This window comes from Pelobates fuscus, chromosome 8, assembly GCF_036172605.1.
Source record: "Pelobates fuscus isolate aPelFus1 chromosome 8, aPelFus1.pri, whole genome shotgun sequence".
Lineage (NCBI taxonomy): Eukaryota > Metazoa > Chordata > Amphibia > Anura > Pelobatidae > Pelobates > Pelobates fuscus.
This window is the reverse complement of record NC_086324.1, coordinates 161,099,705-161,120,946: the sequence shown is the minus strand read 5'-3', so window position 1 is coordinate 161,120,946 and position 21,242 is coordinate 161,099,705. Positions and strand designations below refer to the sequence as shown.

At 41.4% G+C, this 21,242-nt stretch overlaps 1 protein-coding gene across 1 annotated transcript in view; it reads left to right on the top strand.

Moving 5' to 3' along the window:
* CORO7 (coronin 7) overlaps nt 1–21,242 on the top strand; it is a 107,557-nt gene that overhangs the window by 6,019 nt on the left and 80,296 nt on the right. Inside the window, exons 3-7 of the mRNA XM_063430564.1 lie at nt 1,517–1,591; nt 5,177–5,247; nt 5,604–5,781; nt 6,059–6,135; nt 11,091–11,141. Of these exons, the coding sequence (XP_063286634.1) occupies nt 1,517–1,591; nt 5,177–5,247; nt 5,604–5,781; nt 6,059–6,135; nt 11,091–11,141 (452 nt within the window). The remainder of the gene's footprint in view (nt 1–1,516; nt 1,592–5,176; nt 5,248–5,603; nt 5,782–6,058; nt 6,136–11,090; nt 11,142–21,242) is intronic.

Sequence of the window (21,242 nt, the reverse complement as noted above, 5' to 3'; positions counted from 1 at the left end):
AGTTTCCTTGGTAACTGATCAACCTCTAGAACTTTACACATAGCCTAAACAGAGTCTGGAGTATCTGAGACCATTTGTTGCTTGCAAAGTTCACCTACACAGACAGGATTAATTGTCAAGCTGCATACAAAACTACAGGTGGTCCTCGTTTTGCAGGTAATCCCTCTAATCTACGTTCGAGGAAATTTCCCCGAGCATAGATTAGAGGGATTCCTTGCTTCCTGTTCAGAAATTGTCCCTGAATACAGACATGCGCATCAGAGCAGGGAATCCCTCTAATCTATGCTCGGGGAAATTTGCCTGAACATAGATTAGAGGGGTTCCCTGCTCTGGTTCGTTCGTCTATGTTCGGGTAATTTCACTTGTGAGGAGTACCTGTAAAACATTTTTAAATTTACTTAAAGGGACTCTCCAGTGCCAGGAAAATGAACCTGTTTTCCTGGCACTAGAGAATCCTGGAGTGCCGCCCCCCATCCCATGTCGCTGAAGGGGTAAAACCCCTTCAACCACTTAACTGAATCCAGCGCCGATGTTCCTCGGCGCTGGGTCAGGCTCCTCCCACGCTCCTCCCCTGCCGACGTCACCCGGCGGGGGAGACCTAATGCACATGCGAGGCAATGGCCGCGCGCACGCATTAGACCTTTCCATAGGACAGCATTATTCAATGCTTTCCTATGGGGAAAATCTGACGCTGGAGGTCTGTGAGGACCTCCAGCGTCAGATAACCGATTAAAGGTCGGTTTGGATTCCAGAAGCCAAGTCTGGTAGACAGCCACTAAAGGGCAGACTGAGAGCTGCAGTGTAAACATTGCCGTTTCTCCGGGAACTGCCAAGTTTTGCATTGCAGCACTAAGTGCAAAAGGGTCACGGCACCCAGACCACTTCAATTAGCTGAAGTGGTCTGGGTGCCTGCAGTGTCACTTTAAAATACCACACTTATTATATTTTAAACTACTCAACAAGATAAATCTTTTTTTCTTTTTCAAACTGTTGGTGGATTTCTGTCTTAAAGGGAGCATGGCACTCAGATATGATGGCATAAAATGCTTGTTATTAATATAATTACGGAATAAATTGCAGTGTGAGTAAATTCCCCGATAGATGTCAATTATATAGTTTTATTCAGTATTCCTGGCCGGCCTATGCCGAGTCTCAGCTAGAAGACCTGACTGGTTATTTGAAACGGATCTGGATTGGCGTTTCTTGCACTAAATGTATAGATTTATCTATGGGTTCTCGATCTGGACAAGTCTAATCTTTCAGCTCATCTCCTGCTTGCCCTCACATTTCTTCTCTCTTCTTCATCTACGTATCTCTCTTTCTTCTGTTCCCATCTTGTTACATCCTTTTAGTTCTTACTCTGGTCCCCTATAAGTGTTTTCCTTTTTGACTTTTCAGTTTTTACCTTTCATTATATTTTTCATTCTCCGTTCTTAAGTTTCCAAAAAGAAGTGATATAAGGAAATCTATATTCTCACACATATTACATTGTGTCTTCTCTTGGTGTACCTTGCAGGGGTCTTGGGACTCACCCCTCTGGAGGTCGTGACTGGTGAGAAGAGGACGGTTTCACACCTGCACTGTCATTCAGGTTTGTTTTGTGTCCTGTTATATAGTCTGTGTTCTCGCTCGCTGAATAGCTAATTCCTTCTCAGGGACTAATACATGTTTAATTTGAGTTTATCCACTATGCTAGCCATTGTGATCTTAATAGAAATTATAGTTTTAGGTCAAAGTAGCTGAATTAAAATAATTTGGCATTTTTTTTCCATTTTGCTATTTTGTCTCAAAGAAAAACTGTCATCATTATGGTTATTAGTTAAAACAAAGATTGTGTGTACTCAGGCTTCTGTGGGTATTATTTTGTAATAGGTACATGTCTATCCCTTTTTTAATGCAAATCCTATTTAACCATTGCTCCATGAGGGGAACATAGCTAAAGGAGCACTACAGCGTTAGGAATACAAATCTGTATTCCAAATGCTATAGTGTCCTTGTCCCCCCCCACCTTTGCTGTGTAAAACATTTTTTTCCACTTACCTCTCGCAAAGTCATTGAAGAGGCATTGTGTGTTTTAACACTAGAAGGTACACATTTTAATTTCAGCAAAACAATTTTTATTTTCTCTTAAAGGGACACTATAGGCACCCATGCCACTTTATCTCATTGACGTGGCCTGGGTGCAATGTCTCTGTCCCCCTTAGTCCTGCAACGTAAAACATTGCAGTTTTAGAGAAACCTCAGAAACTGTAATGTTTACATTGGAGGACTAAGACAGCCTCTAGTGGCTGCCTACCAGACAGCAACTAGAGGCACTTCCTGCTTGAGGACATGCAACGTAAGTAAGATCCCCATAGGAAAGCAATGAAGCAGTGCTTTCCTACGGGGAGGGATTAAGGTGCTCGCGGTGCTCGGCATGCGTGTGCATTAGGCTCCCCCCAGAGGGAGATCAATGTTAGAACTGGGTAAGTGTTAAAAAGGTTTTTAAGCCTTGCAGTGCCAGGATGGTTGCACAAGAGGGGGAATGGGGAGGGGAGGGGGGTCTAGTGGTACACAATTGCGTTAGGAATACACTTTTATATTTCTAACATTATAGTCTTCCTTTTAAGAGTTAAAACTGTAGGACCACTGCACCCAGACTAGTTTGTTGAGATTACATGTTACATGGTGTGGGTGACGTTAGTGGTCCTTTTAAGCCCTGTTACATCAGTAATGCTTACCATCCATCATCCAAGTCTATGCATACAAAACAGCAGAGTACATTTTTGAAATGGCCCAGAGCTTACACAAGATGCCAGAATTCTCCGCTATCTTCATAGTCCTGGCAGATAAGCAGTGATTCTGTCTGATGAGTACATAAATCTCACCGTCTCCATGGAGCGTGTGTAACCTAGGAGATGCACTGAATAGAGGTATTTATAAATATGTTTTTCCATGACCATGGAATACACAAAGAAGCTATAATATACGTCATATTTTATTTTAAACAACATTATTACTTACATTTACCCTACTTGCTTAGTGAATAACTTCAACGATGTATACATGTATCAGGAAATATTTATATGACCTTGGTGCTAGAATAGTAAAAAATCTCTCTCTCTCTCTCTCTCTCTCTCTCTCTCTCTCTCTCAAATCATATTCTACGTATGTCTGCTATTATTGCAATCAAGCTAAAACATAAGAAAAGCATGTTTACATTTTGTTTTCATCATTAATTTCATACATTAGAATGATTTGGTCCATGCTTTGGATGTGAAATTAATTTATTGCCTTCAAATACGGACGGTTTATTTTTCTAATATTGTGTATGATCAAGCCACACTCTTGGTGTGAAAGGCATCAGAAATGGTTGTTCCTAGAGCTCGGTTGTACAATTTTGATATGGATCAATAAAGATTGGACATTTTGTAACTTCACGGATTCCAATAAAATGCTGTCTGGATAGTAGCCATTATTAGTTTGCTTTTGTTTTTTTGATTAACCTCTGGATAGCTGGGTATCTAACTACAATCTGGGTCTGTTTGTGACTGCCAGAGACTAAACTACCTATAAATTCAGGGGTTGTATATATATTGTCAGCAGAAATGTACAGCGTTAATAGCAGTGAATTGCTGACATGTTGTGCCTATGTACCTTCTTGGCATTCAAATCCACAGGCCGTACTCCCCCAGAGTCACCCACTGGGTTTAATTTTGGAGTCTGCCCACGCTACTTCTCAGTTGGCGTTATTTAGCGCTTCACAAGCCATAGGAACAATGGAAAATTGGTTTAAAAATACCATTCTACTTTTGTCTAATTGGGTTAATTACTAAACGGTAGATTTGTGAGAATTCACTGGGGTACTGCACATATAAAATCAAAAGATCTGAGCTGAAAACATAACTGATTTGGAAAATTTCCCTGAATCAGCTAATTTGGCCTAAAAATTGGACTACCTCATTAAATCCCTGTACAGTCTATTGAGTAACCCTGTAATAAATGAATAATTTACACAGAATTCTCTCTATTTAACCCTTTTCTTGTATATAAAAATAAGACATCTGGAGCCTAAATATAAGAGGTTTATTCGCTAAACTACTGAATTGTTGTGAATTGTAAATCAAATTGCAAAAAGTAGGCCAAAAATAGCCGATTTAGAGAAAAAAAAAAAAACATTGGTCTCAGCTGTATTTAGTTGAAATGTAGCCATTTTATTTTGTATAAAAACAACGTAGTTTGATAACAACATTAAGTCAGAAAATGTCAACTTGGTAAAAAAAACCAACAAAAAATCACAATAAAAACCTTGAACTCAAAGGTTACTTTCAACTTTTTGTGTTCTGTATTCTTTTTTTTTTGCTTATTGGAAAAGAAATGTCAAGCCCTCAATTTAAAGGGACACTATAGTCACCTGAACAACTTTAGCTTAATGAAGCAGTTTTGGTGTATAGAACATGCCCCTGCAGCCTCACTGCTCAATCCTCTGCCATTTAGGAGTTAAATCCCTTTGTTTATGAACCCTAGTCACACCTCCCTGCATGTGACTTGCACAGCCTTCCATAAACACTTCCTGTAAAGAGAGCCCTATTTAGGCTTTCTTTATTGCAAGTTCTGTTTAATAAATATTTTATTATCCCCTGCTATGTTAATAGCTTGCTAGACCCTGCAAGAGCCTACTGTATGTGATTAAAGTTCAATTTAGACATTGAGATACAATTATTTAAGGTAAATTACATCTGTTTGAAAGTGAAACCAGTTTTTTTTTTTCCATGCAGGCTCTGTCAATCATAGCCAGGGGAGGTGTGGCTAGGGCTGTATAAACAGAAACAAAGTGATTTAACTCCTAAATGACAGTGATATGAGCAGTGAAATTGCAGGGGAATGATCTATACACTAAAACTGCTTTATTTAGCTAAAGTAATTTAGGTGACTATAGTGTTCCTTTAAACAAGGAGAGCTAAAGAACTTTTGTTTTGTTCATTGTGCTAAAGGAAGCTTAGCGTAGATGCTTTATTTCTCAGCTTGGGAATGCTTCAGAGTTGTCAGATTAGCAACACGTTTTCTACCAAAATAATAGATTGCCGTTTTTTTTTTTATAGACCCATGGTTAGCCATTCTAGCTAGGGTATATCTCCTTGATTGAACTTTCCTTTATACCAGATCTCCCATCTCTCTCTTTTTTTTTACATCTTAGATCTAGTGTCTGATTTTGCTTTCTCTCCATTTAATGACAATCTGCTGATCACTGGATCGAATGACCAAACTGTAAGTATCTATCACAGTATAGCAGCGTCCCGTCCCTCTCCTCTAAACCTGGAAGTTGTAGAAATTCATGAGATACTCACAGAGGTGCAGTGTAGTCTGATGGTCAATATAATAGCACTATTGTGGGTGTTAAGAAAGTGGATTAAGTTGATAGAAAAAAAAAGTAAGGAAGAACCCCAAAAAACAGATTGTAACACTTTATATAAAAAATATGTATACATTTTCTTTTAAAACACAACTGTTTGGCTTCAGGGTGTAAATTTGTAAAAAAATCTGAGATCATCAAAGAGAAAGCTACTTGTTTTAAACCGTATAGATCAGTGCCGAGGATTACGTAATAACTTTCTGTATTACAGATTAAGATATGGAATGTCTCTGAGCCAGGTGATGCAGGCTCTGCCACCGGTCACCTGGCAGGAAGCGGAGGTCCAGTGCGGGCCCTGCAGTTTCACCCCTCAGCAGATGCCCTCTTAGTATCCGCCGCAGGGAAGACAGTGAACATCTGGGATATCTCCAAGGAGGCAAACCTAACAGGTAACAAGTTGATATCTATATACCAATCTGACCAGTAGCAAATTTAAATCCGAATGGCGAAATGCAGCCGATAACAGCCAAACTATGACTGTAGTGGATAATATTTCGAAATCAGCTATTGTGGCCTAAAGTTTATCATTCGGGTTTCAGTTTACTACTGAGCTGTCCCAGAGGTGATATTAAATAGCTAACAGAACTGCCACAGAGAAACCCCCTTATATTTTCTATATATGTCAACTCCAATTCATTTCTCTTTTCTTTCCTCTTCCTATTTCAGCCCTGGATGCTCATGGAGACCTAGTGCAGGGAGTATGTTGGAGTCAGGACGGTGTCCTATTGGGTACATCCTGCAAGGTGAGCGCAAAGCGTGTTCTGCAGCTGAGCAGAGATTCCTTGATGAAATTGTTTGGGGGGGGGGACAGATTAAAGGTCTACTATACTGGGGCAAGGATTGCAGTCTAGGGAGATATAACACTCTTTTACCTGCACAGCACTTGCACCAGGTATGGGCTTACATTATTGCCCCGTGATGCTATGGGTATCGGCTTAGAAAGTGCCACTTGAGTGCATGTGTTTGGGTAATTTTTCCATAGTGCCATACTGTAACGTGGGCACTTACAGCTCCCCAGCTCGTCGCAGGACGAGGGCACTTTTTCTGTGTATTAGCGGTACAAAATAGCCTGGCATACAGTATTAACAAAGTCAATTAAAACTTAGTTTGTTTGTTAAAAAATGTACAATCCTGACAGCATCACACTAATAGAAACAAATGTTACATTGCTGCTCAGCTTCTTATTAAACACACTCACCCGTTAAGGGTAGTTCATTACTGTATCATTCAATTAATGCTCCAACAATGTCCTGTATTCAGAAAATTTAAATTGTATTGTAGCTGCTTCTTCTCATTGAAGGGGTTAAAGTGTCTGGGGCCCTCTGGCGCTGTCCGTACATTCAGAGTTAAACTGTTCTTAATGTGTTAATGCTAAACGAGTGTCCACAGCTATCCAGTCCCTCCGTGCTTGGACTGATGTGGAAGCATTAGCCTGAGCAATGGGAGGCAATGATTGATTGAGTTTGTCAAATAGCTGCTTTTCAGCCTTTCCTAGCGCCCACTGCTGGTATGAATTGGAACAGCTAGAAGGAAGTGTGTAATCACCACTTTAACCATATCTCCATGGACCCTTCTTTACTGTTTAACTCCTCAAAAATGGTTTAACTCCTAATGGAGGGACAGTGTCAGGGGACTCTGGCACTCTAACCAATTCAATTAGATGAAATGGTTATAATGCCTTTAAAGGGACACTAACACGTATTCCTGACACTATAGTTCTAATATCACTATTAAGGCCCTCATACGCCTTGCCTGACATCATCAGAATTGATGATTACAGCCAATCACAATGCTTTACCCTGGAGAATCAGCGTCTCCTCATAGAGATGCATTGAATCAATGCATCTCTATGGAGAAAGTTCAACGTCTCCAAGCAAAGCGTGGAGATGCTAAACGTCAGGAAGCACCTCTAGTGGCTTTCTGAGTGATTGCCACTGGAGGTGTTACTAGGCATCAATGTAAATACTGCCTTTTCCCTGAAAGGCAGTGTTTACATTAAAGAGCCTGCAGCCAGGGACTGGCTATACTCACCAGAACAACTAAATTACGCTGTAGTTGTTCTCGTGACCATAATGTCCTTTTAAGTCCCTAAATTTTGAATTTTATTTTTGATCCCTTTAATTCTGTTTGTCCAGGTTACCTTCCATTCTGCTGTATAAAGTGGTATATTTGAATACTTTGGTCTTGGGGGGATGACTGCTAACACTATAACAACTTCAATAAGATTAAGTTGCTAAAGTGCCTAGAATAGGGGTCAGCAACCTATGGCTCTAGCCTATCAGAAGTCCCATTAAGACTTCAGATATCTGCTAGTGCAAACCGAGCAGTGATTGCAGGTGGTAAAGGATTTCCGACATTACTGCACATAGAGAAAGTGACCTCAGATCGGGAACGAGAATCCACACTAGGGTAGAGCAGCCTACAGCTATGGCAGCTTTTGCCCTTGACCTGTACCTGGTTAGCACAACCCCACTGGACTCCAGGGAAGCCACCCACACTGCTAGATATACACAGAGCTGCAGAAGATGCCCCCCCCCCCATACAAATAATACGAACAGCCTACACACAAACACACACACAGTCCCCACAAACACAACACCACTGACAAACCACATACACACACACAATTCCACCGACAGGCTCATGTGCAATACCACAAGCAGCCCCACACATACACACACCAACAAGCACACAATGTGACATGTCATCCACACTCAGAATTCTACAATCAGCCCCCATTGAAAGCCCAGATTCACAGGTATCATACACAATGCCACAAACAACTCATGAACCTATACAATATAACAGCCCACATACGCACAAATACAATGTTACAAAGCAACTGCATCACCCATAAATAACACAAGCAGAATACGCCAACATACACCCCTCAATTTAAAAAAAAATAGGACCGGCACACCAAGGGACTTGTTTTGGCACAGTGCTACTAAAAGGTTGCCTACCACTGGCCTAGAGTGTTCCTTTAAGCATCCTCCTTAGAATAAAAAAGAATATTGTCTTGTCCAGCAGGTGGTGCTGTTTACACACTGCATTTAGAATGCTCGTTTTCTGATCTGACAAAACATTAACTCTGAGAAATGCCGTTTTCAGTCATTTGTGGCACAACAAAGAAAAAAGAAATAAAAAAATAGAACTAAAAGCAAAGACACGTGATCACGCAAAATATCTGCATTGCGGCATAATAAATAAGATACTAACTAAATTGTTTTCATTTAAAAAGTATCGCATGCAATTTATTAAAACAAACCAGAAATACACATTTTTTAAAAATCCCTGAAAATCCCTGAAAAATGACAATAAGTGCCATGTCATTTTTTTTTAGTACATTCCTTAACAGCAGAGAAAAATGCACGACCCATGGAGGGATAAAATATATTTTTTTATTATTAATACATTTTAATATTCTAAAATTTTAACTTTCACGGTGTGTCTTATTATCATCATTCACAAAATAAATAATTAAAGAGCAAACGGTCACTTCTCTGGAGTTTAAACTATTAAATAAAACATTGAAAAAAATCACTTAAAATGTGTTTAACCGCTTTTTTTTAAAGGTGTTCTGCTTTCTTTTAAATGTATATTAGAGGGTTGGCAGATAACATCATAAATCAGTTCAGACGAAGCAGGGCACACATTGCAAATGAAGCAGAGAAATAGAAACGTTGATTTTCCACCTCTCCTGTATGTTCTCTCTACCTGAGTGCCATGTGCACAGGACATGGCTTATAACAATGATTGACAGCGAGCTAAGATGGAGACGCCCAGTTGCTGAATAAAGACATGTGGATTTCTACATTTAAAGGGTTAAAATGTACTTGCAATCCAGTGCTGAGGCCAAGATCTACGGCTGTATGATCCTGCTCCAGACTTAACACCCAAAGAAATGTCAGAGAGGAAACTTATGCACAGATTTGACATTAGCCAGCCTAAAACCCTTTCTAGACGCTTGCTTGACGCACTAGTGACGCTGCCAGAGGTGGAGTTACACCTTTTATAAGCAGAGGGCTGTACGTCTCTATGTGCTGTGTTTTATTGTGAAACGCTGGACATACAAACTCCAGGCAACATAACCACTTAAAGTCAGTGAATGGGTCATGGTGCCTGCAGTAACCTTTTTAATTTTATATTTCACACCTCACAAACACATATTTATTAAATGTAGTGAAAAGTAAATGTAATATTAAACATCCTGGGACGTGACTGTTGCCGTTTAAGAAAACATAATTTTTTTTGTTTCAGTTACATACATACCGGTACATTTTTAGTTTTTTAAGACATTCCTGCCAGCTAATCCATGGAGTTATTATTTTCGTTATTGGGAAAAGTGTTTATTTACTAAACCTGGATTTTTTTGGCAAACTGACTGGAAAACTGCAGGTGATAGGCCCCCAAAAAAATTGCACTAGAAATTTAACTTATTTGGATAATTTTTGTTTAAATAGTTATTTTTTGCCATACTTTTTTTTATCAGTTTTCCACAGCCCCTGGTTTGTGTGTAGTTTTAGTATATTTAGTGTATATCCATAGGGAATACATTGAGATTTCTTCCAAAAATTGCAAAATAAAAGGAATGTTATATCACAGACACAAACGATCCACTAATAACACGATTTTAAATTTAAACATATAGCTCTGTGCGTAGGTCTCCAGGTAGATAGTCACAGCAGTGCATTTTAGCCTTTCTTCCTTACAAGGTCAAAGAAAAGAGTACCATTAAAGGATCACTATAGTGTCAGGAAAACAAAGCGGTTTTCCTGACACTATGTCATCCTTAGGAACCCCCCACCCTCAGGGTCACCCTCCCGTGGCGCTGAAGGGGATAAAACCCCTTCAGCAGCTTACCTTAATCCAGCGCCGGGCTCCCTCGGCGCTGGTGACCTCTCCTCCCCTGCCGACGTCAGCTCCCGAGTGGAGCGGAATGCGTATGCGTGGCCAGTGCCGCGCGCATTAAAACAGTCCATAGGAAAGCATTTCTCAATGCTGTCATATGGACGTTCTGCACGTTGGATGCGAATTTCGCATCCAGCGTTGCAGATGCGCCTCTAGCGGCTGTCAGGAAGACAGCCTCTAGAGGTTGGATTAACCCCTAATGTAAACATAGCCGTTTCTCTGAAACTGCTATGTTTACATCTGAAGGGTTAAAACCTGAGGGACCTGGCACCCAGACCACTTCATTGAGCTGAAGTGGTCTGGGTGACTATAGTGTCCCTTTAAGTTGAGCAATATGAACATCTAACCTTCTGGATGTACAAGGAAGCAAACAAAAAGTTAAAGGTGACAATTGCAAAGGGAATTCAGACCGAATTTCAACATTTTAGCCAAAATTGCCCAATTAAAAAAACTGATCAGATCCAGATCAGCTCTGTGTTCTGCGTAGCTATTTTGGCCTTGAATTTTAAATCCACTTTGAACTCCAGACAATTCTCACTTCAGTGAATAACCCGGTTGATGATGATGTTTATTTAATGATAATTGCTATGTTGCGATGCTCTGCGTTTTCCCATGGAAACAAAGGCAAATTGGGATACACTGGTGCTATCTTGTGTCTTGGAAGTCTTTTGAAAGCCTGACAAGTCGCAAGCATTGAAGCAAAACGAATTCTAAAGAGGAATGCTGGTTTTATTTATACATCTGTTCCATTGTCTCTTTCCTTACATTCTGCTCTCTCTGCTGTCAGGACAAGAGGCTGAGGGTCTTTGATGTCAGGAAGAGCAAAGGAGCCGTCCAGGTATTTACTCAGAATGACAATGTGGGACAGGATGTGGCAGGTAACGGTATGCAAGGCGACATAAATGGGCCACGATGTGTTGGAGCTTGTCTTCACTTGAATTACCCATTACATGTTACGACACATTCTCATACTGGACCATTGTAGGAGGCAAAAAACACAAGGAAAATGTCAGCAATTGCAATGTTACTTTGACATGAAACAGAACTCCTAAATATAGGTGTAAGCATTTCCTTGACCTTAGAGGTTAAAGCATTACACATTGCGCATGGTGATTTGTTGCATTTCTCACTTCCTGTTTTGTCCTAAGGCAGATTCTGCTTACAAAGTATGTGCGTAGGATGGAATATGGACACTTATTATTATTATTATTATTATTATTATTCTGCATAAAGACAAAAATATATTTTTTTAGCGCACCTAAGTGATGTAGAATTCTGGAAAGTATGACTTTCCTGCGGAAGGACTAATAATATTATTTATATTGTGCCAATTAGAATGGCATTATTTGACAACAAGTAATTGGCGTACGGAGTATTATATAGACGAGGTGAAGAAGGCTCTGCTCAAATGAGCTTACAATCTATGAATGTTTTATTTTGATTGAAAGCCGACTTCATATATACAAACTCATCTGAACTGGTGGATATCTAAATGGAATGTGTTGCATCTAGAATGTAAGCTCATTGAGCAGGGCACTCAACCCCTCTGTTCCTGTGCGTCCAACTCGTCTGGTTACAATTACATGTTTGTTAGTCAACCCATTTTACAGCGCTATTTAAATAATAATAATAATAATCTAAGATAGAATATAGTGTATCTAAATGAAATGGGGTGACCCTAAGATGGAGTGTGGTCTATCTAAGATGGAGTGTGGTCTATCTAAGATGGAGTGTGGTCTATCTAAGATGGAGTGTGGTCTATCTAAGATGGAGTGTGGTCTATCTAAGGTGGAGTGTGGTCTATCTAAGGTGGAGTGTGGTCTATCTAAGGTGGAGTGTGGTCTATCTAAGGTGGAGTGTGGTCTATCTAAGGTGGAGTGTGGTCTATCTAAGGTGGAGTGTGGTCTATCTAAGGTGGAGTGTGGTCTATCTAAGGTGGAGTGTGGTCTATCTAAGGTGGAGTGTGGTCTATCTAAGGTGGAGTGTGGTCTATCTAAGGTGGAGTGTGGTCTATCTAAGGTGGAGTGTGGTCTATCTAAGGTGGAGTGTGGTCTATCTAAGGTGGAGTGTGGTCTATCTAAGGTGGAGTGTGGTCTATCTAAGGTGGAGTGTGGTCTATCTAAGGTGGAGTGTGGTCTATCTAAGGTGGAGTGTGGTCTATCTAAGGTGGAGTGTGGTCTATCTAAGGTGGAGTGTGGTCTATCTAAGGTGGAGTGTGGTCTATCTAAGGTGGAGTGTGGTCTATCTAAGGTGGAGTGTGGTCTATCTAAGGTGGAGTGTGGTCTATCTAAGGTGGAGTGTGGTCTATCTAAGGTGGAGTGTGGTCTATCTAAGGTGGAGTGTGGTCTATCTAAGGTGGAGTGTGGTCTATCTAAGGTGGAGTGTGGTGTATGTAAGGTGGGATGTGGTGTATGTAAGGTGGGATGTGGTGTATGTAAGGTGGGATGTGGTGTATGTAAGGTGGGATGTGGTGTATGTAAGGTGGGATGTGGTGTATGTAAGGTGGGATGTGGTGTATGTAAGGTGGGATGTGGTGTATGTAAGGTGGGATGTGGTGTATGTAAGGTGGGATGTGGTGTATGTAAGGTGGGATGTGGTGTATGTAAGATGATGGAATGTGGGATGGTGGGATGTGGTGTATGTAAGATGATGGAATGTGGGATGTGGTGTATGTAATGTGGGATGTGGTGTATGTATGGTGGGATGTGGCGTATATAAGGTGGGATGTAGTGTATCTAAGGGGGGATGTAGTGTATCTAAGATGATGGAATGTGGGATAGTGGGATGTGGTGTATGTAAGGTGGGATGTGGTGTATGTAAGGTGGGATGTGGTGTATGTAAGGTGGGATGTGGTGTATCTAAGATGATGGATGGTGGGATGTGGTGTATCTAAAATGAAATATGGTCTATCTAAGATGGAATATATGGTGTATCTAAGATGGAATATATGGTGTATCTAAGATGGAATGTATGGTGTATCTAAGATGGAATATATGGTGTATCTAAGATGGAATGTATGGTGTATCTAAGATGGAATATATGGTGTATCTAAGATGGAATATATGGTGTATCTAAGATGGAATATATGGTGTATCTAAGATGGAATGTATGGTGTATCTAAGATGGAATATATGGTGTATCTAAGATGGAATATATGGTGTATCTAAGATGGAATATATGGTGTATCTAAGATGGAATATATGGTGTATCTAAGATGGAATATATGGTGTATCTAAGATGGAATGTATGGTGTATCTAAGATGGAATATATGGTGTATCTAAGATGGAATATATGGTGTATCTAAGATGGAATATATGGTGTATCTAAGATGGAATATATGGTGTATCTAAGATAGTATGTGGTTTATGTTTAACCCTTGGTGCAATAGAGCCATAAGGAGCATCTTGTTGCTAGTGAACCGAGGGCAGCTGATATCGTTTCCATACAGTAACAAGCTTGTGTTCCATAGTGAATCTCAGCAATGCAAGGAGAGCTTAGCGTAATCTGGAATTAATCAGTTTTTATAGATCACAGTTCTGCAACCACGGCCCTTTCTATATCTATATGTCATAGGAGAGAGATGTATAACTCTCAAGACTATGCAGAGCTTTCAGGAAGAATATAAAAATGTAGCCCCAATGTCTATCATCCATCTATTAGCTTAGTGCCAGCAAATTCACCCCAGTGCAGGTAGATTATATTATATCATACCTGTAGATAAAATAGTAGGGTTTCTGTCCACCGACTCTCACCCCGAGTTTTAGAAATATCTTACAGTAAGTGTGTATCAATTTTAATACTGTCATTTCCTTTTCCAACCACTAGGTGGCGCAAGATTTCAGTTTCTAGCATTACTATACCTGTGTAGGGTAGAATTATCGCCGTGGTTTTATAGTGAGGTTTATCCTTAAAGCAACTTTCTAAGCTCCATAACCGGCACAGTTTATTGTAGTACTTACGGTGTTAGGAGGCTAGGGGTGAAATCCCACGTTTTGTGTTTTTTGCTGTTATAAGTCTGGTAGGACTTTTTGGCTATGCCAAATCCTTGCAGGCTTTTTGGGCACAGACAAATTAACGCAGGCATATATGTAAATAATTAGTTTCCTCATTACAATGTTGTACCTTTGACGAGGATCCCTCGTCCACACAGTTTCAATGCTCTGTAACCACTGCAATAAACTGTACCGTAAGCTGCGGTGGTTATGGTGCTTAGTTTTGCGTATCTCTTTAATTCGTAATTAACAACGAACTCTGCTATGAAATGGGAGGAAGCCCCAGAACCGCTTGTACCAGAACCCCAACAAACATTCATCATTGCAAATGTTAAATCACTGCCTCTCTATAAATCACTGGTAAGACCACATATTGAATATGCTGTGCAATTTTGGGCACCTGTTCTAAAGAAGGATATCATGGCACTAGAAAAAGTGCAGAGGCGGGCTACAAAATTAATAAAAGGAATGGAACATATCAGCTATGAAGAAAGGTTAACAAATTTAAACCTATTTAGTTTAGAAAAACGTCGCCTGAGAGGGGATATGATAACATAATACAAATATATTCGGGGCCAATACAAACCATTGTGTGGAAATCTATTCACAAACCGGACTTTACATAGGACACGAGGCCATGCGTTTAGACTGGAAGAAAGAAGATTTCGTCTAAGGCAAAGGAAAGGTTTTTTTACTGTAAGAACAATCAGGATGTGGAATTCTCTGCCTGAAGAAGTGGTTTTATCAGAGTCCATACAGATGTTCAAACAGCTACTAGATGCATACTTGCAAAGACAGAATATTCAAGGATATAATCTTTCAATGTAGGGTAATAACTGCTTGATTCAAGGATAAATCTGACTGCCATTCTGGGGTCAAGAAGGAATTTTTTGTCCTAGCTTGTTGCAAAATTGTGCTTCAAACTGGGTTTTTTTTTTTTTTTTGTTTTTTTTTCTTGTTTTTTTTTTTCTTTTGGATCAACAGCAAAAAACAGGTGTGAGGAAGGCTGAACTTGATGGACGCAAGTCTCTTTTCAGCTATCTAACTATGTAACTATGTAACTATGTAAATAAAAACATATATTTTTTAACACTACCCAGGACAATACTTGAAAAAGAGAGAAATCTCAATGTATCTTTCCTGGTAAAATATTTTATAAATAAATAATAAAGACAATAGAATACAACTGACATTTATTTATGAAAAGCATTCATAGTTATGTAAAAAAACTTGACCTGAACTAAGACCCATAATGAAACTATTTCGACGTATTCTCTGTAATAAACCCTGATCTATTGCTTGTCTGCCTGGTGCAGTAATATTAACTGCTGTATCTACGGGAAGTGGAACATTTCTACAATTATAAGGTACCTGAAAACCAAAGAGTGTAAGAAACACCCCCAGATTACTATTATCTTACTATTACGTTTTTGTTTACATTAATATTATCTCTTTAATTATTTTTTTGAAATAGTGTCCAATAAAAGTTTAGTTTTTAACTTGCCTATTGGATGATAAAGGTTTGATTCCTTTTCGGACTGTGTCTCGATACAGCTTTAAGCCGCCTTTAATGGCATACACTTCCCATGATGTCTAGCGGGCCATTTGACATTCTTGGAGTGCAACAGCTGACGTTAAAAGGTCATTCACTAGGAGAGATGAATTAGACAATATTACTGTGTAAAGTCTTGTTACTATGGAGATTCCAAAGCTTTTTCGGATGAGTTTTCATTCTTTAATCTTTTCCGTCTAAGTAAACTCTACCTATAGAAGTGGGGCGGGGGACATAATCCATAGTGGTTATAACAAACGTTTAGATCCTTATCTAAATACTGAGGGGGTTAAGCTAAGTTCATTTCTACAGCAGAAATTAGGAATATACAAGACTTCTATCTCCTAACAGCCTTTAAACTGGAAGCTTTGTCTGGTAATACTTGAATACATCCCGTAGATAAAAAAAAAAAATCTAATTATTATTTCTTGACTATGACAGGTTTCCATAATAATCCTTCATAGGGTAATTTGCTGAATTAGCAAATATAATATAAAATGATACGGGCATTAACGCGAAAAGAAAATGTAATTCTAAGATTCTGGTTTATACCGATATTCTACTAACTTAGCGGCATAACCTACTTGTGTCGTGTGATGTAACCGCAGAGAATACTGGGATTGATCCCTGTGCATTGTGGGAGAGCGGATATACATACCGAATGGGTGGGATTGTTCTGTAAGCTGATTGTCGCCACACCGCAGCCGCAATCAGTTTACACACAGCCCGGTTATTGTTTATATGGACTGATTGGCAGAGCTGCCAGGCTCTCTCTCCCTAAGACAGAGAGAGAGCTTGGTTCACTATGGGCGGGTGACATGTTCACGCAGCACACACAAGCTGGACAACATTGACATCGGGCCGTTGGCTGCCTGATTGACAGCTCTCAGAACTGTCGGAGATCTACATTGATTTTTACAAGTCACTGCAGTTCTAAACCACTTTCGGTGCTGAGTACTCTCAGAGTTTACTGTGCTTCTCCACCCTTGAAATTATGCTAAGTAGTGGTGGTGCTACCCTTACATTTGTAAGTTTTGGTTTTAATGCAGACAAGGTTTAGATACTATTGTATTACTCTTGAAGTGGACCTGGGGAGAGATTTAAGGTTTTGTATGCGAAGACAAGTGCTAATATTTTATTTTTTCGGAGCCGGTTTTAAACATCTTTTACACGGACATTCTAAGCTCTCTACAAACATTCCAAATTATTCTCTGCACTCAAACTCCCACTACATCTGGGCGGCAGCAATGACTATATAGTACACATCAGCCCCAATACATGCAATGAAAAAAAAAAAAGTTACCTCCGCACTATCCCAAATCCCTACCCATACCTGGAGGGTTTTAGTATCACTCCAATGGCCATCAAAGTGTAAGCTCACCTGCCACGTAAAGACAGAACCTATTAAAGGAACTCACCAAGCACTATAACTACTACAGCGTGGTGTAGTGTTTTGTTGCAAGGAGTGTTGCATTAGTACGAGGCAAATTGACACAGAATTAAGTCAACTTGGAATAAATTCTGCAAATATTTCCCAACTTGTCAGTAATCCATCATTTGTGAGTAAATCCAGTCTTTGGAGCCGTGCTGGGAATCGACCATAACTCCCATAATGCTCAGTAAGCCTTGAAGTGTTGGTGAAATATCTATTTCCTGCCTTAATTCAGTGAATCTCCTTTCCAACACCGGACGTCATTTTTTGTTTGTTTATTTCATTGTTTTAGTGTATTGTCCCCCCAGAGATTTAAAAGCATGTCTAGCGCACACTGCTGACTTTTAACTGAATTAACAGCTGATTAGTATATTTTTCTACTAGAAATTAACCCTCTAAATACAGCGTGTGTCTGGCACGGATCTGAGGACCAGCCCTGATTTAGCACATCATTAACATGGGGCTGTAGTTCACATCATTCTCTATAAGCCATTAAGAGCTGCAGCCCACGGCCGTCGCCTATTCTTCTTAGATCACAGATTAGATGACGCTTCTGCATAAAGAGTGATTCTGGGGCAGAGTTCTAAAAGTTGGGCAGTTGCCACGGTAATGGGTGGAATGTTCTGACAGATTATGCTCCACTTTTAAACGTTTGCCCCTGAATTTCTCTCTGTATGCACGGCCCTCAATGTGTTACCATTTATCCTAACACCTAGGATTTCTCTAGAAAATAGCACCTGCCCCCCCCCACCCCCCTGTCTGTCTGAGGGATCTTTACGTGGGGGGAGCAGGATTTTTCTGTGTTCCTGTGTTTGCTGGCACACTTTGCTGTGCCACATGTTGCAAGATGACTTGCGTTAGCCTCCTCCCTGTGTGTGTGTGGGTGATTTGGCTACAGAAAACTCTTCCAGATGTTGCAGGGCGGTCCAGCATCCTTCAGCACTAGGGCTGGATGAGGAGGGAGGAGAAGACATTCTTTCCTTTAGTATCACAGAATTCCTGCCCCCCCTCCTCCCCCCCCACCTCCTCCCTGTCCAAATAAATTAAATTTCATTTTTTCCCCTCTTTTTTTCATTTTCTTGATGAAATGTTCTGCAGGTCTGGAAAATGAAAAGGAGATTGGCTTGCAGGCCCTGGGGTGGGAGACGGCTGAGGGGGTCATAAGTTATACGGCAGCTCGAACCATCATGTTAAAGTATTTATTAGAAGTGGTAGGACCTGGATGGGACAGCGAGATGTATGGTTTTACCATACACATTTAATATAGTCACTAAATCCGATCTGGGCTGGAAGAACTGTATTTGAACTTTTAAAACTTTTTTTTTTTTCTTCTCTCTTTTCATTTCTTTCATTGCACCCTGTCTAGTTCTCTGTGGACTCCCAGTCACAGCCTTGCTACCAACCAATCTTCCCATCCTGCTCCCCAATCTTGTTTCTATTTTATCTTGTTATTTGCCTAACCTCGTGTATCAGGCTTTTTACGCTATTGTGCCTGATGACTCTAATCAGTTATCAATCTATTTTCTCTTCTCCTCTGTACATTCTGTATTTCTTCAACCTGGCTCTTCAACCCCTGCACACTTCCCTTTTTTTCTGCCCCTTCACCATCCCTCCTGTTTCCTCCTGCCTGTCCCTTCTCCCTCTTCTGCGCTTATCGCTTCTCTCTCCTCCACAACTGTCCATTTTCTCCCCCCTCGCCCGTCCTTCTCTCCCCCCTCGCCCGTCCTTCTCTCCCCCCTCGCCCGTCCTTTGTCCATCCTTCTCTCCCCCGTCGCCCGTCCTTCTCTCCCCCCATCGCCCGCCCTTCTCTCCCCCCATCGCCCGTCCTTCTCTCCCCCCATCGCCCGTCCTTTGTCCATCCTTCTCTCCCCCGTCGCCCGTCCTTCTCTCCCCCCATCGCCCGCCCTTCTCTCCCCCCATCGCCCGTCCTTCTCTCCCCCCATCGCCCGTCCTTCTCTCCCCCCATCGCCCGTCCTTCTCTCCCCCCATCGCCCGTCCTTCTCTCCCCCCATCGCCCGTCCTTCTCTCCCCCCCATCGCCCGTCCTTCTCTCCCCCCCATCGCCCGTCCTTCTCTCCCCCCCATCGCCCGTCCTTCTCTCCCCCCATCGCCCGTCCTTCTCTCCCCCCATCGCCCGTCCTTCTCTCCCCCCATCGCCCGTCCTTCTCTCCCCCCATCGCCCGTCCTTCTCTCCCCCCATCGCCCGTCCTTCTCTCCCCCCATCGCCCGTCCTTCTCTCCCTCCTCGCCCGTCCTTCTCTCCCTCTTGCTCTTCCCTTCTCTCCTCCCTTCCCATCCCTTCTTACTCCCCCTCTCCGTCCCTACTCGCCCTTCCCAGTCTCTTCTCTCTCACTCCCACCAGTCCCTTCTCTCTCCCCCTCGCCCGTCACTTCTTCTCCTGCCTGCTCACGTCGCTCCCAGTCACTTTTCTCCTCCCAACCATCCCTTCTCTAATTCCTTCCTCGTCCCTTCTCTCTCCCCACACACATCCCTTCTCTCTCTCTCTCTCTCTCTCTCTCTCTTCCATGCCGTCTCTCTCTTTTCCCCTCCGCCCTTCCCGTCCCTTTCTCTTCCTCCTATTCCTTCCCTTCTTTCTCTCTCTTACCCATCTCCCTTGCCTTCTCTTATTCTCCATCCTTCCCTTCTTTTCCTCTCTCTCTTTGCAAACCTGCTCTCTATATGCTTTGAAAGGATTTATATTTTGATGTTGCAGGTGTGATGTTCTGCAGAAGTGGGCTGGGGTGATGGTCTGTAGAACTGTCTTGTAGGGAAGGATTTAATTGCGCTATAATTTTCTCCTTGGCATAAAAATGTATCGGCACATGGCTTTTATTAGCCACTCGACTGAACTTCTCATGAGAAAAGCCTCTCCTCCCCCACGAACGCCTCCACATGCAGAAACATCACAAGCTCTCACCACCTCATAATACAACAAATAAAGCCCACACATCCCACCCCATCCTAATACAGATACATTGAGTAACATATACCTCATCCCCTCCTAATACAGAGACATTGAGTATCATATACCTCATCCCCTCCTAATACAGAGACATTGAGTAACATATACCTCATCCCCTCCTAATACAGAGACATTGAGTAACATATACCTCATCCCCTCCTAATACAGAGACATTGAGTAACATATACCTCATCCCCTCCTAATACAGAGACATTGAGTATCATATACCTCATCCCCTCCTAATACAGAGACATTGAGTAACATATATCCCATCCCCTCCTAATACAGAGACATTGAGTAACATATATCCCATCCCCTCCTAATACAGAGACATTGAGTATCATATACCTCATCCCCTCCTAATACAGAGACATTGAGTAACATATATCCCATCCCCTCCTAATACAGAGACATTGAGTAACATATATCCCATCCCCTCCTAATACAGAGACATTGAGTAACATATATCCCATCCCCTCCTAACAGAGACATTGAGTAACATATACCTCATCCCCTCCTAATACAGAGACATTGAGTATCATATATCCCATCCCCTCCTAATACAGAGACATTGAGTATCATATACCTCATCCCCTCCTAATACAGAGACATTGAGTATCATATACCTCATCCCCTCGTAATACAGAGACATTGAGTAACATATATCCCATCCCCTTCTAATACAGAGACATTGTGTAACATATACCCCATCCCCTCCTAATACAGAGACATCTAGCCTTGTTTATCTCATCCCTCCTAATACAGAGATAACAACACTTGTATATCTCATCCCATAATACACAGACATCGGGACAAATCCCTCTCTCCTCCTAAAACACAGACAACGGGACACATCCCTCTCTCCTCCTAATACACAGACACCAGGACACATCCCTCTCACCTCTTCCTAATACACAGACACCGGGACACATCCCTCTCACCTCCTCCTAACACACAGACACCGGGACACATCCCTCTCACCTCCTCCTAACACACAGACAC